Source organism: Periplaneta americana, chromosome 6 (assembly GCF_040183065.1).
Source record: "Periplaneta americana isolate PAMFEO1 chromosome 6, P.americana_PAMFEO1_priV1, whole genome shotgun sequence".
Classification (NCBI taxonomy): Eukaryota; Metazoa; Arthropoda; class Insecta; order Blattodea; family Blattidae; genus Periplaneta; species Periplaneta americana.
In genome coordinates, this window is record NC_091122.1 from 172,544,283 (window position 1) to 172,565,642 (window position 21,360).

Sequence of the window (21,360 nt, forward strand, 5' to 3'; positions counted from 1 at the left end):
CAATGTTCAAAAGGCAAATATATAAATATGTAAAAAAAAAAAAAAAAAAAAACCTAAGCTTTTCATAAACTGTATAAAAGTGTTTAAATTATAATGTAGCAAAATATATAAACATAACGAAAAACAGAAACACAGAGACATCTTCGGGGAGTTACGAACTACTAAACCTTTCATAATTGACGGAAGACCACATTCAAGTTTATTGTAACACATTGGTAACGAAAATTTAAGTTTGCTTTCTTCCGTGATATGGATTTCGTAATAACAAAGCCGAGCAATAAATTAGTAGTGTGGAAATACAGTATTTCAGAATATGCAAGCCAATACAATATAAATATTTTCACAGACAGAATACAGAAGGTTAACCAAAATTGTAATGTATAGATAATATTCTAATGACACTGAACGTTACGGATGGATCTCATTATTTTGTTTTTCCTATAAAATTTATGAAATAAATAAATTAAGTTTGTATTTATCCATAGACTAACACTTCAACTGTGCGTGATTAGTTCCAAGAGCCATCTGACTGATAACATCTCATTAACATTCTTCAAAATCAAAATTGCAAATACTGAGAGGTTTGAAGATTAAATAGAGGTAAATTACATTTACTTGCACATGATTATTCTAAATCCGAGCATTATTGACATCACTTGAAATTGATATCGCGATAATGTCTCTCTTAACAATAGCATATTTTAAACCAGCAAATTCTCGCAACCTAAATTAATTACTGAAAATTTTGGCCGAAACATTTCTAAAAAGTGTTCATTTTAATTATCATTACTTTTCAGTACAGAAGCATCGTTAGCCCAACGGCTAGAGCGTCGGCTGTCAACGCTGGTAACTCTGGTTCGAATCCCGGCGGGCCCAACTGGAATTTATGATGGACGAGGACGGTGTTTGGTGGTAGGTTTTTGCGCGTAGGCTACTCCTGTTTCCTCTACCGGCAGCTAATTATTGCTCCATTAATCGTCATACGGTGTTACATAGTTCGCCTCCTACAGTGCACAAAGGGTAACGCCTTCATGGCGGCTGAAAAACTACAAGCTTCGAAGCGTGGCCCAATAGACGGGAACGCTTGGGTGAATGTCGCAAGTCAAGTGCTCGCCATTAGTTAAAAAAAAAAACATTTTAGTAGGTCAAGGAAAAAACATTCACAAGTTTAGATAATTATTACCACAATAGTAAATTATTATCATACACAAAGAGTTCCATGGATGATCTGAGCTGATACAAAATACACCTTTTGATTCTCAATATTTTATGTTTTCAGAAAGTGTTTCCAGACATCTCTCTCCCAGTTTACCTCTAAATTATTCACAAGACGGCGACCTTAGTTAAATGGTACGCTTCTCTGTGACAAGCATCTCGAAGATCTGTAAAAGGTAATCACATTAAATTAAGCACTATTTGAAAATTACTTTATTTTTTATAGTATACTTTTATTTAGGGTTTCCTCAGTTGTAAGGCAAATGTCAGAAAATCTACGTTGAATCCTCGGCCTCGCCTCATATCTCCAAAAGAATGTATAATTCTTGACTTGATCCATATCTTAAAGCTTCATTACTAATGTAAGATCTATGGAATATAATAATTGAAATGAAATGAAAAACTTACTTTCTCTTCTTACTATTTCAAGTTCTTGTATGTTTCATTGCACATAATTCAGAATGATATTATATGTTTGTGGACAAGTTACACTCTCTTCTTAATTACTTACTTTCTAGAAGATTGGTTTCTAAATTTTGGTTCACATTTAACAATAATTCATTGCTTTAGCATAAATAATGTAATATTTTATTGTAATATTATTTCTGTATGATTTATACTCATGCTATAAGCTACTTAAAAATAATTATTAATTTATTAATTAATGTATTAATCCAATTTATTAAAAAATACTTTCACATTTTAATTCCGCAGGTTCTATGCCAGTTTGATGTCAGTGATGCTAGCGAGAAGAATAATTCAACTCGATTTGGCTAATATCCTGTCCATCGAGTCCTAGACCTTGTAAAGAAAAAGTTAAGGACTCGCTAGGGCGGTTCCAGAAAGACACTTAGTGCAAGTCTTGTTGCGAAACATCATGGGTTATTGGAAGGAAATTTAAATTCAGGATATGAGAAGTTGCGAGTGATTGGGGACGCATTAAATGGAGAGTTTGGTGTCTGTGATGTTGATGCATAGAAGTAGACTTCTCACATTCGGTACCTACAACTACTGTACAAAATTATTTTTCATATTATATTTTGTAATGCAGGAGTAAGGAGGTAGAGAAAACTTCTGATCGGAACAACTGAAGTGTTGAGGGCTGTAATTAGGGAGGAAATGGCAAAACTATAAGGGCACTCTTACTAAATATTATTGTTACCGGTATTGTTGCTGTTAGTATTAGGTACTTTATTATTCCAATATTGCCATTATTAAGTTCTTTATATTATACAAATCTTGTATAGTTTGTTAGAATATACATTTTTCTACACATGACTTATCTTTAGTACATAATTCAGACATTTCGAGTGAATGAATTCATGCAAATTTTCTGATTTTAGTGGATAAACATCAACAATATACAAATTAAGAAAGAAATGAAGTACAAATCTTTTATTTTTTTTATATTCATGTCCTACAAAAACAGAAAATTTGTCAATATGTGAAACGTGATTTGTATATTTTCGAAAGATTAGTTGTAATTTCTTTTTTCGAATTTATAATATGCTGTACAAGAAGTGAAGACAACCTGGTTCTAAGATTTTTGTCTCAAAGACTCCATGATAACGTACGATGTAGTCACGAGAGTACTCGGACCAGGCAGAGGAACCAGTGTTCTGGCGCCCAGCAAGTATGAGAATGTTACTTCCTGTATTCGTGTGGCAGACGTTTTGTTGTGAAATACGAATTATTTTGAACTAATTGCAATTTTCGGATTAACAATGACTGTTGGAAATACTGGATTATTGGCAAAGAAGAAGTAAGTATTTTTATGATGTTTAGCAGTGTCTGACACCCTAAGTATTATGTTTTGGAACACAAATTAATATATTATTATAACCTAACCTCAGAGTAACTACTACGTTGCGACTTACGAGTCTTGTTGAAATGTTATGCACTGAAGTAAATAAGGATTGCTAATTTTCTGGTACATTGTGAATGAATACATATTGTTACATTGTAGTGAAATAAGTAACATTTGATAAAATAATGTCGTACCTATCATATTATTGTGTTATTCCTGTTAGCAAGCTGTCAGCGGCAATAAAAAAAAAAAACCGCCTGTACAGTAGATACCGGTATAGCTTTCTTAGTTGACCAGGATTGGATAATTGAAGTTTGTAGTGGAAAATGCATGCATGTAGGTTTATTAGAACATCTTTTGACATTAATTGTTATTGTCATTTGGCCATTGGTTTATTGTCGCAGCTTATAATCACATCATATCCTCTCAAAATAACATTTTTAGGTTAATGTAAGTGGGACATTAAATACATAAATTCTGTATAATAGACATATTAAATTGGTGCAACGTATATATATTATAGCAATATACAACAGTTTCAGTAACACGTTCTTTTGTAGCGTATGTTGTGACCTTTAGTTTGAATTTAATTGCTGTTACTTGTTAGAATAAATAAACGCAGCTACAAATGTGCAAGAAAATGTGAACAATACCACCCAGAATCTGTGTAAAAGGACAAGGAGCTTAACTGCATACAGTAGACAAAACTAGTAGTGTATTTATATGCACAGTTGTGCAAATTTTCTCTTTATTAAATGTACAAGATTGCTTGGACTATGGTTTAAAGAGATACTTTGATAAGAGAACCAACCTCCTTACATTGTTAAGCATTAGAACTATTCTAACTATTTAGGACTTGAAAAAAAAAAAAGATTGAACGAATGAATGCAAGCATGTCTGCCCTGGAAAAGCTTCTTTCTATCCATCCCCATTTTCATTTCAGGAGTAGACAGTAGGTATGTTTATTGAGGCTATGATAAAGCAATATGTAATAGCTACTTATTATCAGTCGATGTTTGATGTCTTTAAGGTTACAACCTGTTGGGAGATTAAGATACAATATACATGTGGTGTTAGGGCATCGAAGTAACATATAGAATTCCACGTGTAATCCACAATAGACTATGTGCATTATCTACTAGCAGACGATATACCTATACTTTTTCAATGTGTTATTGCTTACAAATGATTTTTAAGGAACCTGGGGGTTCTTTGCCGCCCTTACATAAGCCTGCCATTGGTCCCTATTCTGAGCAAGATTAATCCAGTCCCTACGATCATCTCCCATCTCCCTCAAATCTATTTTAATATTACCCTCCCATCTACGCCTTGGGTCAACACCTATGGAGTAACGGTCAGCGCGTCTGGCTGCGAAACCAGGTGGCCCGGGTTTGAATCCCAGTCGGAGCAAGTTACCTGGTTGAGGTTTTTTCTGGGGTTTTCCCTCAACCCAATACGAGCAAATGCTGGGTAACTTTCGGTGCTGGACCCGGGACTCATTTCACCGGCATTATCACCTTCATATCATTCAGACGCTAAATAACCTAGATGTTGATACAGCGTCATAAAATAACCCAATAAAATAAAAAAATCTATGCCTTGGCCTCCCCAAAGGCATTTTCCCCTCAAGTCTTCCTACTAACACACTATATGCATTTCTAGATTCATTTGTGCTATATGCCCTGCCCATCTCAAACGTCTGGATTTAATGTTCCTTATTATGTTAGGTGAAAAATATAGTGCTTGCAGTTGTGTAACTTTCTCCATTCTCCTATAACGTCATCCTTCTTAGCCCCAAATATTTTCGTAAGCATCTTATTCTCGAAGACTCTTAACCTCTGTTCTTCTCTCAAAGCGAGAGTCCAAGTTTCACAACCATGCAGAACAACCGGTAATACTATAACTATTTTATATTGTGAACTTTCAAATTTTTCGAGAGTAGACTGGATGATAAAAGCTTCTCAGCCGAATAATAACAGACATTTTCCATATTTATTCTGTTTAATTTCCTCTCGATTGTCATTTATATATTTGTTACTGTTGCTCCAAGGTACTTGAATTTTTCCACCTTTTCAAAGGATAAGTTTAAAATTTTTATATTGCCATTTCACGAGTCATACCTAATCATATAAGTTATTTTGTTTCTTCGGGGTTTACTTCCAAACCTATCTCTTTAGTTGCTTCAAGTAAAATTTCCGTGTTTTCTCTAATAGTTCGTGGATTTTCTTAACTGACATATTATTCACGTCATCCACATAGAAAAGCAGCCGATGTAACCTGTTCAATTCCAAACCCTCTGTTAGTCTGGACTTTCCTAATGACATACTCTAGACCAGGCATGTCAGAAATCAGACACTGAAAGTGCAGTGTATGTGCGCGGAATGCCGGTCTGTGCAGATTGCGTCATTCACGTGTTGCTCATACCAGTTCTTAGCGGGAGGGATGTACAAGAATCTATTCTGCACTTCTAGTGTTCAATTAAATTGACATTTGGACATTATAAACATACTTAGCAGAAGGAAAAAACACAATTATTGTCAGTGTCTATATTTGACAATAATTGTAACACAAGAAACAAAAGACTTACTCAGTTACAATTCACAATGCATTCGCTTGTAAAGAATAATTTATTTACATGATTTGTATACAGTATTTGAAGAAAATATAAATATTGCAGTCATTTCGAAACAACAAAAAGCGAACACAATATTTCATTTTACGTAGTAGGTACTGATTATTTCAAAGTAATACTCTTTCATTGTTCCTCAAGCATTATTGGGACTATTGGTGCACAAATGTTAAAGAAAATATTTTACTCCCAATTACATGCAATAGGACATTGTGAGGCTTTTACACTGGAATCATTTCCTTGCTGGTATAGTATTAGTATTAGTATTTATTTATTTAACCTGGTAGAGATAAGGCCGTCAGGCCTTCTCTGCCCCTCTACCAGGAGATTCCAACTACAATATGAACAATAAAATTACAATTAGTATTAAATTTATAATTACAATTACAAATAACATTACAATTAGTATTAAATTTACAATTACAATTACAATAAAATCAAAGTACGAAAAGATTACCTGAATAATTAAAGCTAGATAATTTATCATAGAGAAACAAAGAATATTTTATATTTATTGAATTACAAATTAAATCTAGAATAACAAAATTGTATAGTGATGAAATTACTAAATATTGAAATATTTTGTGATAGATTAAAGAAACTATTTACAAGAAATCAATTACTGACCAAGTGCCTAGTAAGTTTTCGTTTGAATTCAATTTTATTTCGACAGTCCCTGATGCTAGCAGGTAGCGAATTCCAGAGTCTTGGCAGGGCTATTTTGAAAGAAGATGAGTATGAGGAGGTGCGATGGGATGGTATTGTATATTAATATAAATTCACATTATTATTAATAAATTGGATAAATTAAGCTTGAATTTAAATTTATATATAGTTTATTTGGAAAACGCTGAGAGCAAGTATTAGCGAGTTGGGAGCGTTACTAATTGAGTTAAAAGAGTACTTCACAAGCTGTGAAGCGAGGACATTTTCTTTATGTTAGGTTTAAAGATTTATTAACGTAAGCATATTAAGATAATATAGTAATGGGAAATGGAAAATTCGCCATTATGTGTTATTTTTCCAGAAAAATTTTCCGCCTTACAAATAGTTGCTTTCTTCTTTCCCTTACAACCTCAAGATCCTCACATGTATTCCTCACTATATTCTCATCACTTAACAGCTTATCAAATAAAAGTTGTAAGTCGTCTAACCATTGATAGCTGTGTTAGTATAGACTCTAAAACGACATCATTGTCATGTTTGTCTTGCTGTGTGAGTACTAATTAAGAAATAAGAGCTGGCGAATATCATATTTTGAGAACTTTACTAATATGATTTAAATTCTCACATCACTATTAGGTCCACATGATATGATGAAAGCCTTTCATTTTAAAATAATTACTGTTGGCTGAGGAAAACATCATAACAGTTATGTTATATGATTCGTGATTTCTCTTCTTCGTTATATCTGAGGACTCCTCACTTTATTTTCCATAACGCATTCACAATCACAGCTCAATGAGCACTCGTACTGATCTGTGTTATTGAAACAAAATCTGATCTGCTACTATAGGTACTGTACAGCCCTGTCGCATTCCCCTCCAAGCCGATTCGCTCCCTCCAGGTAGGGAAATAGGAACTGCATATTGCACAGAGACCAGTGCACAATGTGCGCGACTGCACAGTGTGCAGGGGTGCAGGGTTTTGACATGCCTGCTCTAGAGCAAAGTTGAAAAGTAAAGGTGACACTGCATCTCCTTGCTTTAGCATGTAGTCAATGGGAAAAGCATTTGATAGAAACTGACCTGTACTGACTCTGCTGTATGTTTCACTGAGATTTTAATTAATCGAACTAATATCTTAGGAATACAAAACAATTGTATTGTATTTATTAACATTCCATGGTATTCATACATGCTTACAGATAGAATATGGAACAAGTCAAAAAACGTAATACTATTATAAAGTCTTAATTTATAGTCACAGTCTAGATGAAATATATACAGACGAGATTTACAATATAGTCTCCTAGTACAACACATAGTTTTAGTATCAATTTCATGAAGTGTTATTGAATGTCATGAATTCACCTACAGAATAGAAGGCGTGAGAAATTAGGTACTTCTTTAATTTGGCCCTAAATAATTTTATGTTTTGAGTTTCATTTTTTATATCGATAGGGAGGCTATTAAAAATTTTTACTGCCATATAATGTACTCCTTTTTGAGAGCATGATAGACTTGCCGATGGAGTATGAAAGTAATTTTTTTGACGTGTATTTATGCTATGAACTGTTGAATTAGTTACAAAGTTTTCACGATTACATACAAGGAAGACTATTAATGAAAAGATATACTGACAAGCCATGGGCATTATTTGTAGTTTTTTGAAAATAGTCCTACATGACTCTCTAGATTTCGCACCTACTATTATTCTAATTACTCTTTTTTGTAATAGAAATATATTGTTACTATCTGTGGAATTTCCCCAGAATATTATTCCAAACCTCATTACCGAGTGGAAGTATGCAAAGTATATTGTTTTTAAGGTATTGATATTTACTATCTTTTGCATAGATCTAATAGCAAAACAAGCCGAATTTAGTTTGGGAGTAATTTCTTTAATATGATTTTTCCAATTTAACACATTATCGATTTTTAAGCCAATAACCTAATAGGCCTATGATAGAAAAAATAAAATAGAAGTTCATAATTTTGAATCAACATAATAAAATATTTAGCCTAGTAAATATGTATAATAAAGCTAGAAATATTTTTTTAATAATGTACATGTATATAAACCAAGAAGTAATTTAAATCTAAATTAACTTATACCTATAATTAACAAATCAAGAATTGAAATAAAGGTGGTGATTCAAAATGCTTAAGAAGTCTTTGATGATGCGTAAGATAATATTTTCCACAGTTTGGTGGTGAATTTCAAGAAAGTTGAATAGACCTCATGTAAATTTTGAAACACTACCTGTACTGCCAAAAAGTAAACTCATGACTGTCCAGTTGTTGAGAGGTGTACTGTAATGTTGCTTAAGTCGGGAATACATGGTTCATAAATTCTTGTTTTTTCCAAATCAACTTTCTTAGCCTGTATATTATTATTATTATTATTATTATTATTATTATTATTATATATTATTTTAATGTACCGAAGTACATATGATATTCCCATGCAGATATTCTGCGTCATCATACGATGAAAGAGTAATGGAACGGAGAAAAATTCTCTCCGGCGCCGGGATTTGAACTCGGGGTTCCCTCTAGTGGCCACCCTCTGCACTACGTCATAGATGTCTATGAACGCAGGACCGAAGTCCACACATGTGCTGAGGTGCACTCGATATGAGTGACTAGTTGGCCGGGATAAAATAATATATATGATATGCGTAAATCACTTCGTGATTTAAGACAGCGCTTATTCCGTCGGATCCCGGCCAACTAGTCACTCATCGAGTGCACCTCAGCACATGTGTGGACTTCGATCCTGCGTTCATAGACATCTATGACGTAGTGCAGAGGGCGGCCACTAGAGGGAACCCAAGAGTTGGAGCTTAATCTGAGACGATTCTAACCGGCGTCGGAGTTGTATCCGGTGTGGCTTAGTGGATAAAGCATCAACACGTAGAGCTGAAAACCCGGGTTCAAATCCCGGCGCCGGAGAGAATTTTTCTCCGTTCCATTACTCTTTCATCGTATTTCTTAGCCAGGTCGATATTTATTTCGAGCGACGCTGATATAACCTGTGCAGTTGCGAGCGTCGTTAAATAAAACATAACATTTATTTCGAAACAAACTGTTGGATCTCAGACAACAACCTGATTTCTCTTGCGACTGGTAGCTGTAATGATGTCAAATCTTCTGATTGATCCAGTTGAAGAGGCGCAAAAGAAGGAGGAATTCAATCTCTTAAATTTCGAATTAATAAATAACTTTAGATAATTTGTTCTTCAAATAATCAAAATGTGTTTCCCAAGTTAGTTGACTATCAATATGAACACCTAAAAATTTAATACCAGTTCGACAAAAGGTTATTAAATCACAAAATAAATGTTTCAAAATAATAAAATAGTAGCTGTTTTGTCTTTATTTAGGAACATACTATTTGCTGCAAACCATTCAAACGCTTTTGTCGTTATTGATTCACTCGCTTGTTTCAGAACACTTAAGTTAAGTCATTGCCAAAAGTAACAAAAGTAGTGTCGTCTGTAAACATTACAGTGTGAGTAAGAATACTGCTTGATAAATCATTAACAATAAGAAATAGACCTAATAAGGAACCCAATACAGATCCCTGAGAAACTCCGCTATTTATATCAGCTATTGAAGGAAATTCACCATTTAGGCCCTACATAGCCATTTGTTTACAATCTGTCAAACACTTATCATCCTGATTATATTTTAGGGTATTTAGAATCAGTTACACCTCCATTTGATCTCTCCGTCTCTAAATTTCTTCTTCCTGTTAGAGAGTAGATGTAAGCTAATAGTTGACTATTTTTTTTATCATGTTGCAAATGCTTATTTTGACACCAGTTCTTTTGTCTAGTTGTTACCTAATTATCAAGAAAAAGCCCACCTTTTTCATCTACTCAAGTCTCTTATGATACTGTGGGATTTTAAGGTTTATGGATGAAATACAAATTGAAATATTTGTTTTATTATTTCTTTTTAATTCATCTTATTTATCTTCTTTCTCCTCCTTTTTTGTCTGTAATTTTGTTTACAAACAAAAACTAACCTGAAACCAAAACTTGCCTGAGAAAACCAAACCTAACCTAAATTAAAATCACATAAACAGACACTAGGGTAAGAAAACCGAATTTTTTATAGTTTGTTATTTAACGACGCTGTATCAGCTACCAGGTCGATAGGATTGGTGATATCGAGATGGTATTTGGCAAGATGAAGTCTAGGATTCGCCATAGATTACCTGACATTCGCCTTACGGTTGGAGAACACCTCGGAAAAAAATCTAACCAGGTAATCAACCCACGTGGGCATCAAACTCGTGCCCGACTGCAACTCTGGATTGGCAAGCAAGTGCCTTAGCTGACTGAGCTGCGCTGGTGGCTAAACTGAACCTAACCTGAATGAAAATTACATAAGCTAAAACTAACCTGAGAAAACCAACCCTAACCTAAATAAAGAATCACACAAACAAGTAAAACTAGCCGGAGAAAACCAAACCTAACCTAAATAAAGAATCATGAACACAAGTAAAAACTATTCTGAGAAAACCAAACCTAACCTAAATAATCACTTAAGTAACACTAGCCTGAGAAAACCAAACGTAACCTAAATAATCACGTAAACAAGTAAAACTAGCCTGAGAAAACCAAACCTAACCTAGCAAAAAATCGCGTAAACTAAAACTAGCCAAAGAAAATCGAACATAACCTAAAAAAAAAACCACGTAAAATTAAAGTACCGTAATTATGTAATAAGCATCAGCTAGGCCATCTTTCCGCAATAGAGGTCTAGGGCACATACATTATCAAACATATACGTATATTATTTTAATTGCATTTTGAACGTATTCTTATGACTGACATATTATCAGCCTTTTTACGTTATAGCGGGGAAGTATGTGCCCTGGACCTCAATTGCGGGAATATGACGGCCTTGCTGTTTCTTGTTACATAATTATCAAAATTAAAACTAGTTTGAGAAAGCAAACCTAACCGAAGCAAAAAAAAAAAGACTTAACATAAACAAAAAAATCACGTTAACAGATTAAAACTAGGCAGAGAAAACCAGACCTAGCCTAATAAATAAAAAAAGTAATAATTTAAAGAAATTAACACTAGCCTAAGAAAACCAAACTTAACCTAAAAAAAACACAGTAAACAAACTAAAACTACCCTGAGAACATCAAAGCTAATTTAAAATCATGAAATTAACGTAAGGTAGCCTAGGAAGACCAACATAAACCGAAAATATATACCAGAACTACCAAAAACGTTACTTACATGTTACTACAGTGAAGCGCATGAGATGTTTAAAGTGTGTAAAAACTGACTTACTGTATGTATGTGAAAGGCAGACACTTTGACCTTATACCGCAGTCTAGGATAGGCTATATAATAATAATAATAATAATAATAATAATAATAATAATAATAATAATAATAATGGCTTTATTTAACCTGGCAGAGTTAAGGCCGTAAGGCTTTCTCTTACACTCAACCAGGATTAAAACTTGCTTACAACTGGATCGGAATTAAGTAATTACATACTGATACAATTTAGGTACATAATGAAATCAAAAGAGGTAGTTACATAAAAATTTACCTCATAAAATAAAAATAAACATATTAATGTTGTTAGAATCAAATACGAATCACATAAAAACAGAAGCCGATAATCCAATAAAAAATGTACACAGTAAAAATAAAAATAAACACATTAGTATACATATTAGTATTAGATTACAAGTAAGTAAGTAGGATTCACATAGGCTAATTAAACCAGAAACTGACAATTGAATAAAATGTACACAATAAAAAATAGATTAATAATTAAAAAAAACAACACAGTGGGATACATACTGGTGTTAAGTGATAAATAAACACGATTTACGTGATTGCACAATAAAAATAAGAAACCAAAAAAATTAAAATAAATACAGTGGAACACATTGCATTAAATATTTGCAACGTGTTAGGTCTAGCAACTCACCATAAGATATTTTTATAATTTACATTAAAAAAAAATTAAAGTTCGGCAGCCCATGACTTCAGGCGGCAGAGAATTCCAGTGACGAGAAGTAGCAATAGTGAAACATGAAGAATAAAGAGATGATGTGTGGAGTGGTATTTATAGCGTGTTATCGTATTGTGACTGAGTCACGAAGCTTGAGTTGGGAGGGTGCTAGAAACAATAGACTGTGCCGGTACTATTTCGCATTGTATGTAATCAGGCGATATTAGCGATCCTAGTGGTTAGCAACTATCAATGGATGCATATTTACCACGTATTGAGCTTCGTGACTGTATATACTAGACTGTGCTTATACTCAGTTACTTTTTGATTTACAGTTACTATCTTGTTTATTCCTCCCTCACAGAATTCGTAAACAGCTGCTTATCTTAAAAATCACTCTCTGCTGTTTTGAGACTTCTATTTTCTCTTAGAGGCCAGGTTTCTCAGATTTATAGCATTAATAAAAATCCATTAATGTGTAGGCAAATACCTTACTATAAAATACCGGACAGCTAGCAGTTTTACGTGCGAACGACGATGGTGCTGCTACCTACCTTCCGGGATGGAGATACTCGCGAAACAAGCTGTAATCAACTGCAATGTATATTGTTGCTGGGCTAGTTAATTGTTTTATGAATTAGTACTAGTGTTAAAATGTCAGGGTGTATATGTGCTGTTTATAATTGTGACAATTGCAGCATTACAAATTGCTCCAAATCGTACTTTCGATTTCCGACAGTTCATAAAACGTAAGTCAACAACATTCTTTAGTAGGCCTAATTCCTTCGTCTCTGTGTTGATAGAAAAATATAAATTAGTTTTTTTATTTAGATCTAATAAATAAATAGAAGTTAAAATGTATTGGATTTTAAGGTTTTATCAAATTAAGTTTTATTGCTGTCCACATGCCTTTACTAATTATTACAAGCATCAGATTACTATCAATTTTATCTTTGCAGTTGTCAGCGATGCGTATATAAAGCATTATTGTAAATTCATTCCTAACATCAGATTGATTTTGTTTCGGTAAACCAAAGAAAAAATATGTAACAATTAATTACGGAAAGTAATATGAAGTATGCAATATTTCTCATAATATGCAACTTTGATATAAAATAATAATTTTACATTAAATATTATTCAACATTTCTTAAGTGTTTCATATATAATTCCACATTAGTAACTCACATTTTAAACAATAGTCCGAATCTCGCTATGTTAATATTTGTATATGTGGACGTAATTCCATCCCTCTGCTCTAGATGTCAGGTTCGCGATTTTTCGCACTCACGCCAATGCTGCTAGTATACAGCTGTCCGATATTATTATAGTAAGGCATTTGGTGTAGGCTTACAAGCTTGTAATACGTGTAGTGCACGATGTAGGTTGCTAGGAGATGTGATTTTATTTTTGAGGTGCATAACATGTGATGAATTGAACATTGATTTCAGTTCATCTTACCCACCACAAAATATCCGATGCCAGAAATGTCTTGAATATGGCCATTGGACTTACGAATGCAAAGGAAAGCGCAAGTACCTCCATCGTTCATCGCGTACGTCTCAGCTGAAGAAGAGGTTGAAGTTGAGGGAGGAAGCATCACAGCAATCTGCACAGTAAGTTCTTTTTATTTATTTGCGTAGATCAGCCTTGCAAATAAGCACAGGACAGGCCTAATTAGAGGTCCACAAAAAATCTACAGGCCCCACTTTCTCACCTGATTTAATTACTGCTTCTTAAAGGCAGGCTGCTACATTTTACTGTTATTAATATAAAGAAATAATGTTTTCCTCGAAGAATAATTTGGAAAACCACTAAACCCTTATATCAACAATATTAAATTTAATTTTCTCCCTCTAAATAATAACCAGAGACCGAAAGTTTAGGCATTATTAATCATTAAAATAGTCAGGCAAAAAGGCATCATAAATAGCTAAAACAGGGAGGTAAAAAAGCATTATAAATAGCTAAAATACGCAATAAAAGGCAATTACAAAAACCTTGCACTAGACGCACAACCTTGCACTTTCCACAAAGGGATTTCGGCAGCAAGAAAACTTTACATAAGTCGAATGCAAATTGAGATTTTCGACTCGATCTTGGAATTACTGTTGGAAGCAAAGAAATCTTCTTCCCAGTAGCCTTGGAATGCGCAGTTTTGTGTTTGGTTGTACTGATATGTTGCGATATGAAATATTTCTTTTCGTAGTTCACTGACTGCTTACATATTTTGCATGTAAGTACTTTACCCTCAGTACAAAATGCGTCGGATCCGAAAGTATTAATGTAACTTTGCAATTTACTGCGTAAAGGAACACTGAATTTTGGCATCTTGCTGCTAGCTACAACAACGTCGCAATGAAAACTGAAAGAAAAATAACCGTTAAAAATAACGTTAGAGCCGCACTCATTGTTGCATTGTCAAATAAACACAAGCGATAATTAAAACGCTTACTGTTATACATTTTTGCACGGCAGCACTCATTGTTGCAAAGAGCATATTAACTGACTGGAAGACAATAATATACATTCGGTGAAGTCACTTTCTTCGTAGCAGTTATAGAAATAAATTAAAATATGCCTGTAGGCATTCTTTAATAATAAATTAGTAAATAATAGATAAATAATCAAATAAAGGCAAAAAAAAAGCATTTATTTTGTAAATTAGGCATTTATATTAAAAAAGGCAGAAAAGGGCAACATAAAACTGTGACGTTTCAATCACAAAGACATAATTCGTACAGATTTACTTTCAAAATGAAGATAGATTTAACACATTTAAAAAGGCATTCTGCCAAAGTCCCGGTCTCTGATAATAACTTAAACTAATATACGCTATATCTAGCAAGAAAACATCTAAGTTGGCAACACCGACATTCAGCATCATTGCCATTTCTTTGTAATACAACTTAAATGCCATCTAGTGGTAGTGGCGAGTGTTATAACTATGTACTTACCCCCTTAATGGTCTGCAGTATGACACTGAAGAAAATTCTCTAAATAGTAGCCTATGCTCTAAGAGCAATATAATACAAGAGAAAACGTAGTAGATATCGCAAAGTAATACGAAATTTAAACAATTTGAAATAGTCCTTGCACAACGTAAATTTTTATGTGATTTTATTATAACTTCGGGCATCCATGTTATTGGTATTTTCGGCGCCTTCAAAAATAATTTAGATGTTTGAGGCATGTGGAAATCTGCTTATTTGCATATCTGATGTAGGCCATTGAAATATTATCAATTACTTCTGCTTGTGAAACACATTTTTTTTCCACTGATCAACATTACACCTTCTTTACTGTGTTAACTTTTTAGGAAATACCTGGCTGGCCAGTTTCTAAGTATTATTCTTCATTGTCCAAAGCCTAGTTTGTTAAATTTTAAGGGCCGTATTCATAGACATTTTTAGCGCGGGTTTCCGGTGGATGATCAGCGTTTTTCGTATTCATAAACCAGTGTTAGCGATAGGATATGATTTGATATTTGATATTTGATATATTTGGTCACAGCACTTCTTTACATGTAATGGTGTACCTCACATTTCTGTATCCGGTGCCACCATTAACACTTACATTAACACATATTTGCAGTACATGTCTACACAACTTCTACCAATTAAACTATGTACTTTTTTTATTATTACTTGTTCAATCTCCCTTTCAGTATTTCTCCTACATTTCGTTTGCTATTCTCTATTTGATCATTAATCGTAATATATCTAAATTTATATATGCCTTTCAAACCCCCTTTTTCCTCTAACTACTATTCACTAAGATTTCAATTTCACTTATTCTCTACAAATTATCATATTGAATTATTTGCCTTACTTGTTCTTTGACCTTTTCTCCTATATGTCTCTTATATTCATTTACTGTTCCAACGTTCAAATGTCAGTACTAATTTTATGTTGTCACTTGTTCATTTCTTTTAACCCTTTTTCACTTTTCACTCATTCATATTTGCGCTCACTTTCAACTTTCTCTCTATTCCACTTACACCTAAACCTTTCACAATACTCTCACTTCCTATAAATCTTATATTTCTCTCTACACATCAGCTTATACACTTTCTCGCTCCCCTATACTTCTCTATCATTTACAATTACAATTACCCTTTACTAGCACTTTTTGATCATATCCCCACATTTTTTAATCGTATCTAATAACATTGCTATATCCTCAGCTGTCGCAGGTTCTGACCTTTCTTTACTGCTTGTCTCTGCTTTATTTCTATCTCTGTCTTTCTTTCTATTTCCTTCTTCTTCTTCTTCTTCTTCTTCTTCTTCTTCTTCTTCTTCTTCTTCTTCTTCTTCTTCTTCTATTCCTCTTTTATTCCCCCCACGCTTTCACTTCCACATGATAGGATATGATTTGAATTCTGTACTAGTAACCAGTGGATAGCCGGGCCTAGCTTAGTACGCTCGTAGCGCGTGCTGCGAAATGTCTATGAATAGCACCCTAACAGTTTAGGAGCAGTTTATGTACCCGTTTGGTGACCGGGTACAGAAAATAGTCCCAATGTAGCCCATGCATGTCGAAAAAGGCGACTAAAATGGGTACCCAGTGCCCGGGGATATAACTGGGTCACCCTGTCTCCAGGACTTATAAATATGGAGGCCTGGTCCTCCAGGTTGGGGGTTTGGCGGGTAGCTAGTGTCCCCATGTGTCATCATCTTACGTGGTCTATCTTATAGTGTCATCATCTTATGGTGTCTATCAGAAAAAATTATGATGGAAAAGCCGAGAAACATTAGAGTTAAAGACGACATCTTCAGAATGAAGAGAGTTTTCTATTGTTGGGTCGTGAAAGAACAAGAATTAATTGAACATGCAATTTCTGAAGGAGCCAAGATTCAAGCCATCAAACAATAAAATTGTGAAGCAAAACAGATTTGTAATTGAGAGATTTATCGAAGTTGTTTGCTTCTTAGAAAGCAGAGCATGAATTTTTTTTGAGTAGCTTATTTTACGACGCTTTATCAACATCTTTGGTTATTTAGCGTCTGAATGAAATGAAGGTGATAATGCCGGTGAAATGAGTCCGGGGTCCAGCACCGAAAGTTACCCAGCATTTACTCATATTGGGTTGAGGGAAAACTCCGGAAAAACCCCAACCAGGTAACTTGCCCCGACCGGGAATCGAACCCGGGCCACCTGCTTTCGTGGCCAGACGCGCTGACCGTTACTCCACAGGTGTGGACAAAAGCATGAAAATGGAAGTTCCGACAACAAAGAAAAATATCTTGAATTATTATTGGAACTTCTCTCCAGACAAAAACAGTTTATACATGATCATTTGCATTGCATTTCCGGTTTTAAAGGTACATCAAGTGCAAATAGCTGTACAAATGGAAACGCGTTTTGGAGATGTTGAAAATATGTGTTGAATTACTAGATCAAAATAGCTTTGTAGAATATAAACTAAATTTATCTCTGATGGAATTAAATTATCTTCTATCTACATATCCATTTTTCAACAAAGAACGATTAGAAAATTAATTGGACTATTTATGTAGATAGAGGTTAGAGGAGACGGCCTCCAGATATGGAGGGTAGCTGCGAATATATTGAATAAGCAGTGGTGGACAGCCGATAAGGGGTGGTCCTCCAGCGTGGGGTTTGGGCGAAGGGCTAACAACCCATCACCGTAAAAAACAGCTTGTTACGAAACCTTACAATTGGATTTGACGGAGGTGGGATATGATGATAGAGAGTGGATTAATCTTGCACAGGATAGGGACCGATGACGGGCTTATGTGAGGGCGGCAATGAACCTGCGGGTTCCTTAAAAGCCATTTGTAATAATAATAATAATAATAATAATAATAATAATAATAATAATAATAATAATAATAATAATAATAATAATTTATGTAGATGAGGAAAAACATTTACTCCCTGTAAACCTTCTGAAATTCATAATTAGCAGTGGTCTTCAAGCCATCTATGAAGAGGTGTCGCCCTCGGTAGTGTAGTTGGTATAGCGCTGGCCTTCTAAGCTCGAGGTTGCGGATTCGATCCCGGCCGAGGTCGGGACAAAATCCTGCGAGACAAAATCCCAGCACATCGACGACACTGATATAACGTCTGCAGTTGCGAGCATCGTTAAATAAACCATAATTGTTTTATGAAGAGGTAACACGACTTATCTAGTTGGTCTTGGTATTCGTCGTTACTGTAGCTTTCTCCGAAAGAAGTATGAGCACTATAAAGGGTTAAAATTATCTTCGTAATTCAATGAAGAATGAAAGATAAGTTGTCTCAGTACAATCACCATTGAAAAGAAATTGGTTAAACAATTTGAAATTGATCGAGTTTCAAGGAACGAGTAATTGGTACTTTTGCAACCAAGAAGAATCGACGCCTGGACTTGCTGTATAAAAATATAAGGTAAAGTCCACACCTGTCGAGTAACGGCTAGCGTGTCTGGCCACGAAACCAGGTGACCCGGGTTCGATTCTCGGTCGGGACAAGTTACCTGGTTGAGGTTTTTCCGGGGTTTTCCTTCAACCCAATATGAGCAATGATGGGTAATTTTCGGTGCTGGACCCCGGATTCATTTCACCGGTATTATCACCTTCATCTCATTCAGACGCTAAATAACCCGAGACGCTGATGAAGCGTCGTAAAATAACCTACTATATATATATATATATATATATATATATATATATATATATATATATAAGGTAAAGAGATTTTTTAAATCCTACCCAGTATTTACACCTTAGCTACGCCACTGGTAAAAGCCCGTAAAGGGCCTAGACCGACCAGCCGGCTACTGGCCTCACGCTCACATACCGAAGCAGAGGTGGACGATCATCCAACCAGAATGGCGGTATCGTGTGGTTAGCACGATAATCCCCCCAGCCCTTATAGCTGGCATTCACAACCGGATTTCGCTACCCATCGTAGTCCCCAAGTGCATCACTATGCTGGGCGGGCACCGGTCCCATACACTGACCGAAATTTCATGAGAAAATTTCTTCCCCCACGAGGACTCGAACGAGTGCGCATTCCGTAACGCGAGTCCTAGGCAGTATGCCTTAGACCACGACGCCACGGCGCGGGACATGAGCACTGAAAAGCGTTAAAATTATCTTCGTAATTCAATGAAGAATGAAAGATAAGTTGTCTCAGTACAATCACCATTGAAAGAAATTGGTTAAACAATTTGCAATTGATCAGGGCTTCAAGGAACGAGTAAATGTTACTTTTGTAACCAAGAAGAATCGACGCCTGGACCTGCTGTGTAAAATTATAAGGTCAAGAGATATTTTATCCCACCCAGTATTTACACCTTAGCTTCGCCATTGGTAAAAGATAGAAATTTTATATTAAGTAATTTAGTGAAATTTTTAGTTACATGTTAACTGTGTTTTATTGCAGTTTGCAACACAGCTTTCAACAAATTGTGCAAGCATTGAGGCTTTAAAGAATTGCCATATTTTTACTCTATTTATAAGTAAAAAGATTTTATAGATCATATTTGCTTGCGCATTTCAAGCTTTATAAATGTGTATAAATCCGGACTCTACTCATCACAGTCATGTAGTGGTGATATTGGCTTGTTAAAGGTTTGAGAGCAGCACTTTGGCGAGACATGTAGTATTTTATGCCTCTTCCACTGTCATTTTCAACTATAGAGAAGAGATGAAATTGGTGTGGAAAACTGCAGCATTCATGAAAACTGTAGAGCGTCTTTTGCGCCACATATCGAATTACGGTCCTCTTTATTAGATAAGATTTTGTCGTTTAACAGACAAAGTTATGTTTGGTACTTAAAGGATATTCATGTTTGGCTAGGCTGTATGCTTGAGAGAGATTGTTTTTATTTGAGTAATTCTGTTACGTCGACGCCTTTGTGAGAGAACCAGTCCCAAACTATCCGTGCATGTTCTTTTGTCTGTGAGTGGGTAGTCAGCTCTGTCATTGGATTATGAGCTTGGCGGCTTGCCTGAACTTGGAATCCCATTCCCGGAATTTAGATGCTATTAATCTTAGACCCAGATATATTAGCTGTAAGGTGAAATATAATCAAGTATTGGGCGTGAGAATTTGGCTCGTAGCCTAGCAGGAGAATCTCGGGTAATTTTTATTCTTGTTCGGTTTGACTTTCTACTTAACACCAAATGTATACAGAGTGTCTCAGAAGGAATGTAAAATACTTCAGTATAATGTAGTTTGGGTTAATCTACATCGATTTAACCTGATATACTTATGTCCGAAATGTAATGGTTGTGAAGTTATTGATGGGCGAACTTTTAAATGTAGAAACACATTATAGGTATATTTCCACGTTTTAGAACTTTCTGATATGATACATTATTGAAAATGCTGCATCTTGTGTTGTTCCAGTAAGTTTATTTCATAATTAAGTGCAAACTGAGTAAAAGAAAATAAAAGAATTACAGGGTTCACATTACATGGATGTAAATGTTGACATCATATCATATCATATATCATATCATATCATATCATATCATATCATATCATATCATATCATATCATATCATATCATATCATATCATATCATATCATATCATATCATATCATATCATATCATATATCATATCATATCATATCATATCATATCATATCATATCATATCATATCATATGTCATATCATATCATATCATATCATATCATATCATATCATATCATATCATATCATATCATATCAATATCATGTCATGTCATGTCATGTCATGTCATGTCATGTCATATCATATCATGTCATATCATATCATATCATATCATATCATATCATATCATATCATATCATATCATATCATATCATATAATATCATATCATATCATATCATATCATATCATATCATATCATATCATATCATATCATATCATATCATATCATATCATATCATATCATATCATATCATATCATATCATATCAATTAATAAGGTTGCCCTTCTTATGGATTCCTTATCTTTCCGACCTCACTGAAACACTTGGTAGATTGTCAGTTTCAGATAACATCCCGTAAACACGGGAAAACACAGCTAGATGAAACCCTTCGATTGGGAA

At 34.5% G+C, this 21,360-nt stretch overlaps 1 protein-coding gene across 1 annotated transcript; it reads left to right on the top strand.

Moving 5' to 3' along the window:
* The first annotated feature begins 192 nt into the window (after window positions 1-192).
* Window positions 193-19,748, top strand: LOC138702285 (zinc finger CCHC domain-containing protein 10-like). The gene is made up of 7 exons (XM_069829868.1): window positions 193-600; window positions 798-912; window positions 1,280-1,391; window positions 1,930-2,977; window positions 13,762-13,921; window positions 16,439-16,647; window positions 19,703-19,748. Exons 4-7 carry the CDS (start codon window positions 2,940-2,942, stop codon window positions 19,746-19,748), a joined length of 453 nt encoding a protein of 150 aa, XP_069685969.1. The 5' UTR covers window positions 193-600; window positions 798-912; window positions 1,280-1,391; window positions 1,930-2,939.
* The last annotated feature ends 1,612 nt before the right edge of the window (window positions 19,749-21,360 follow it).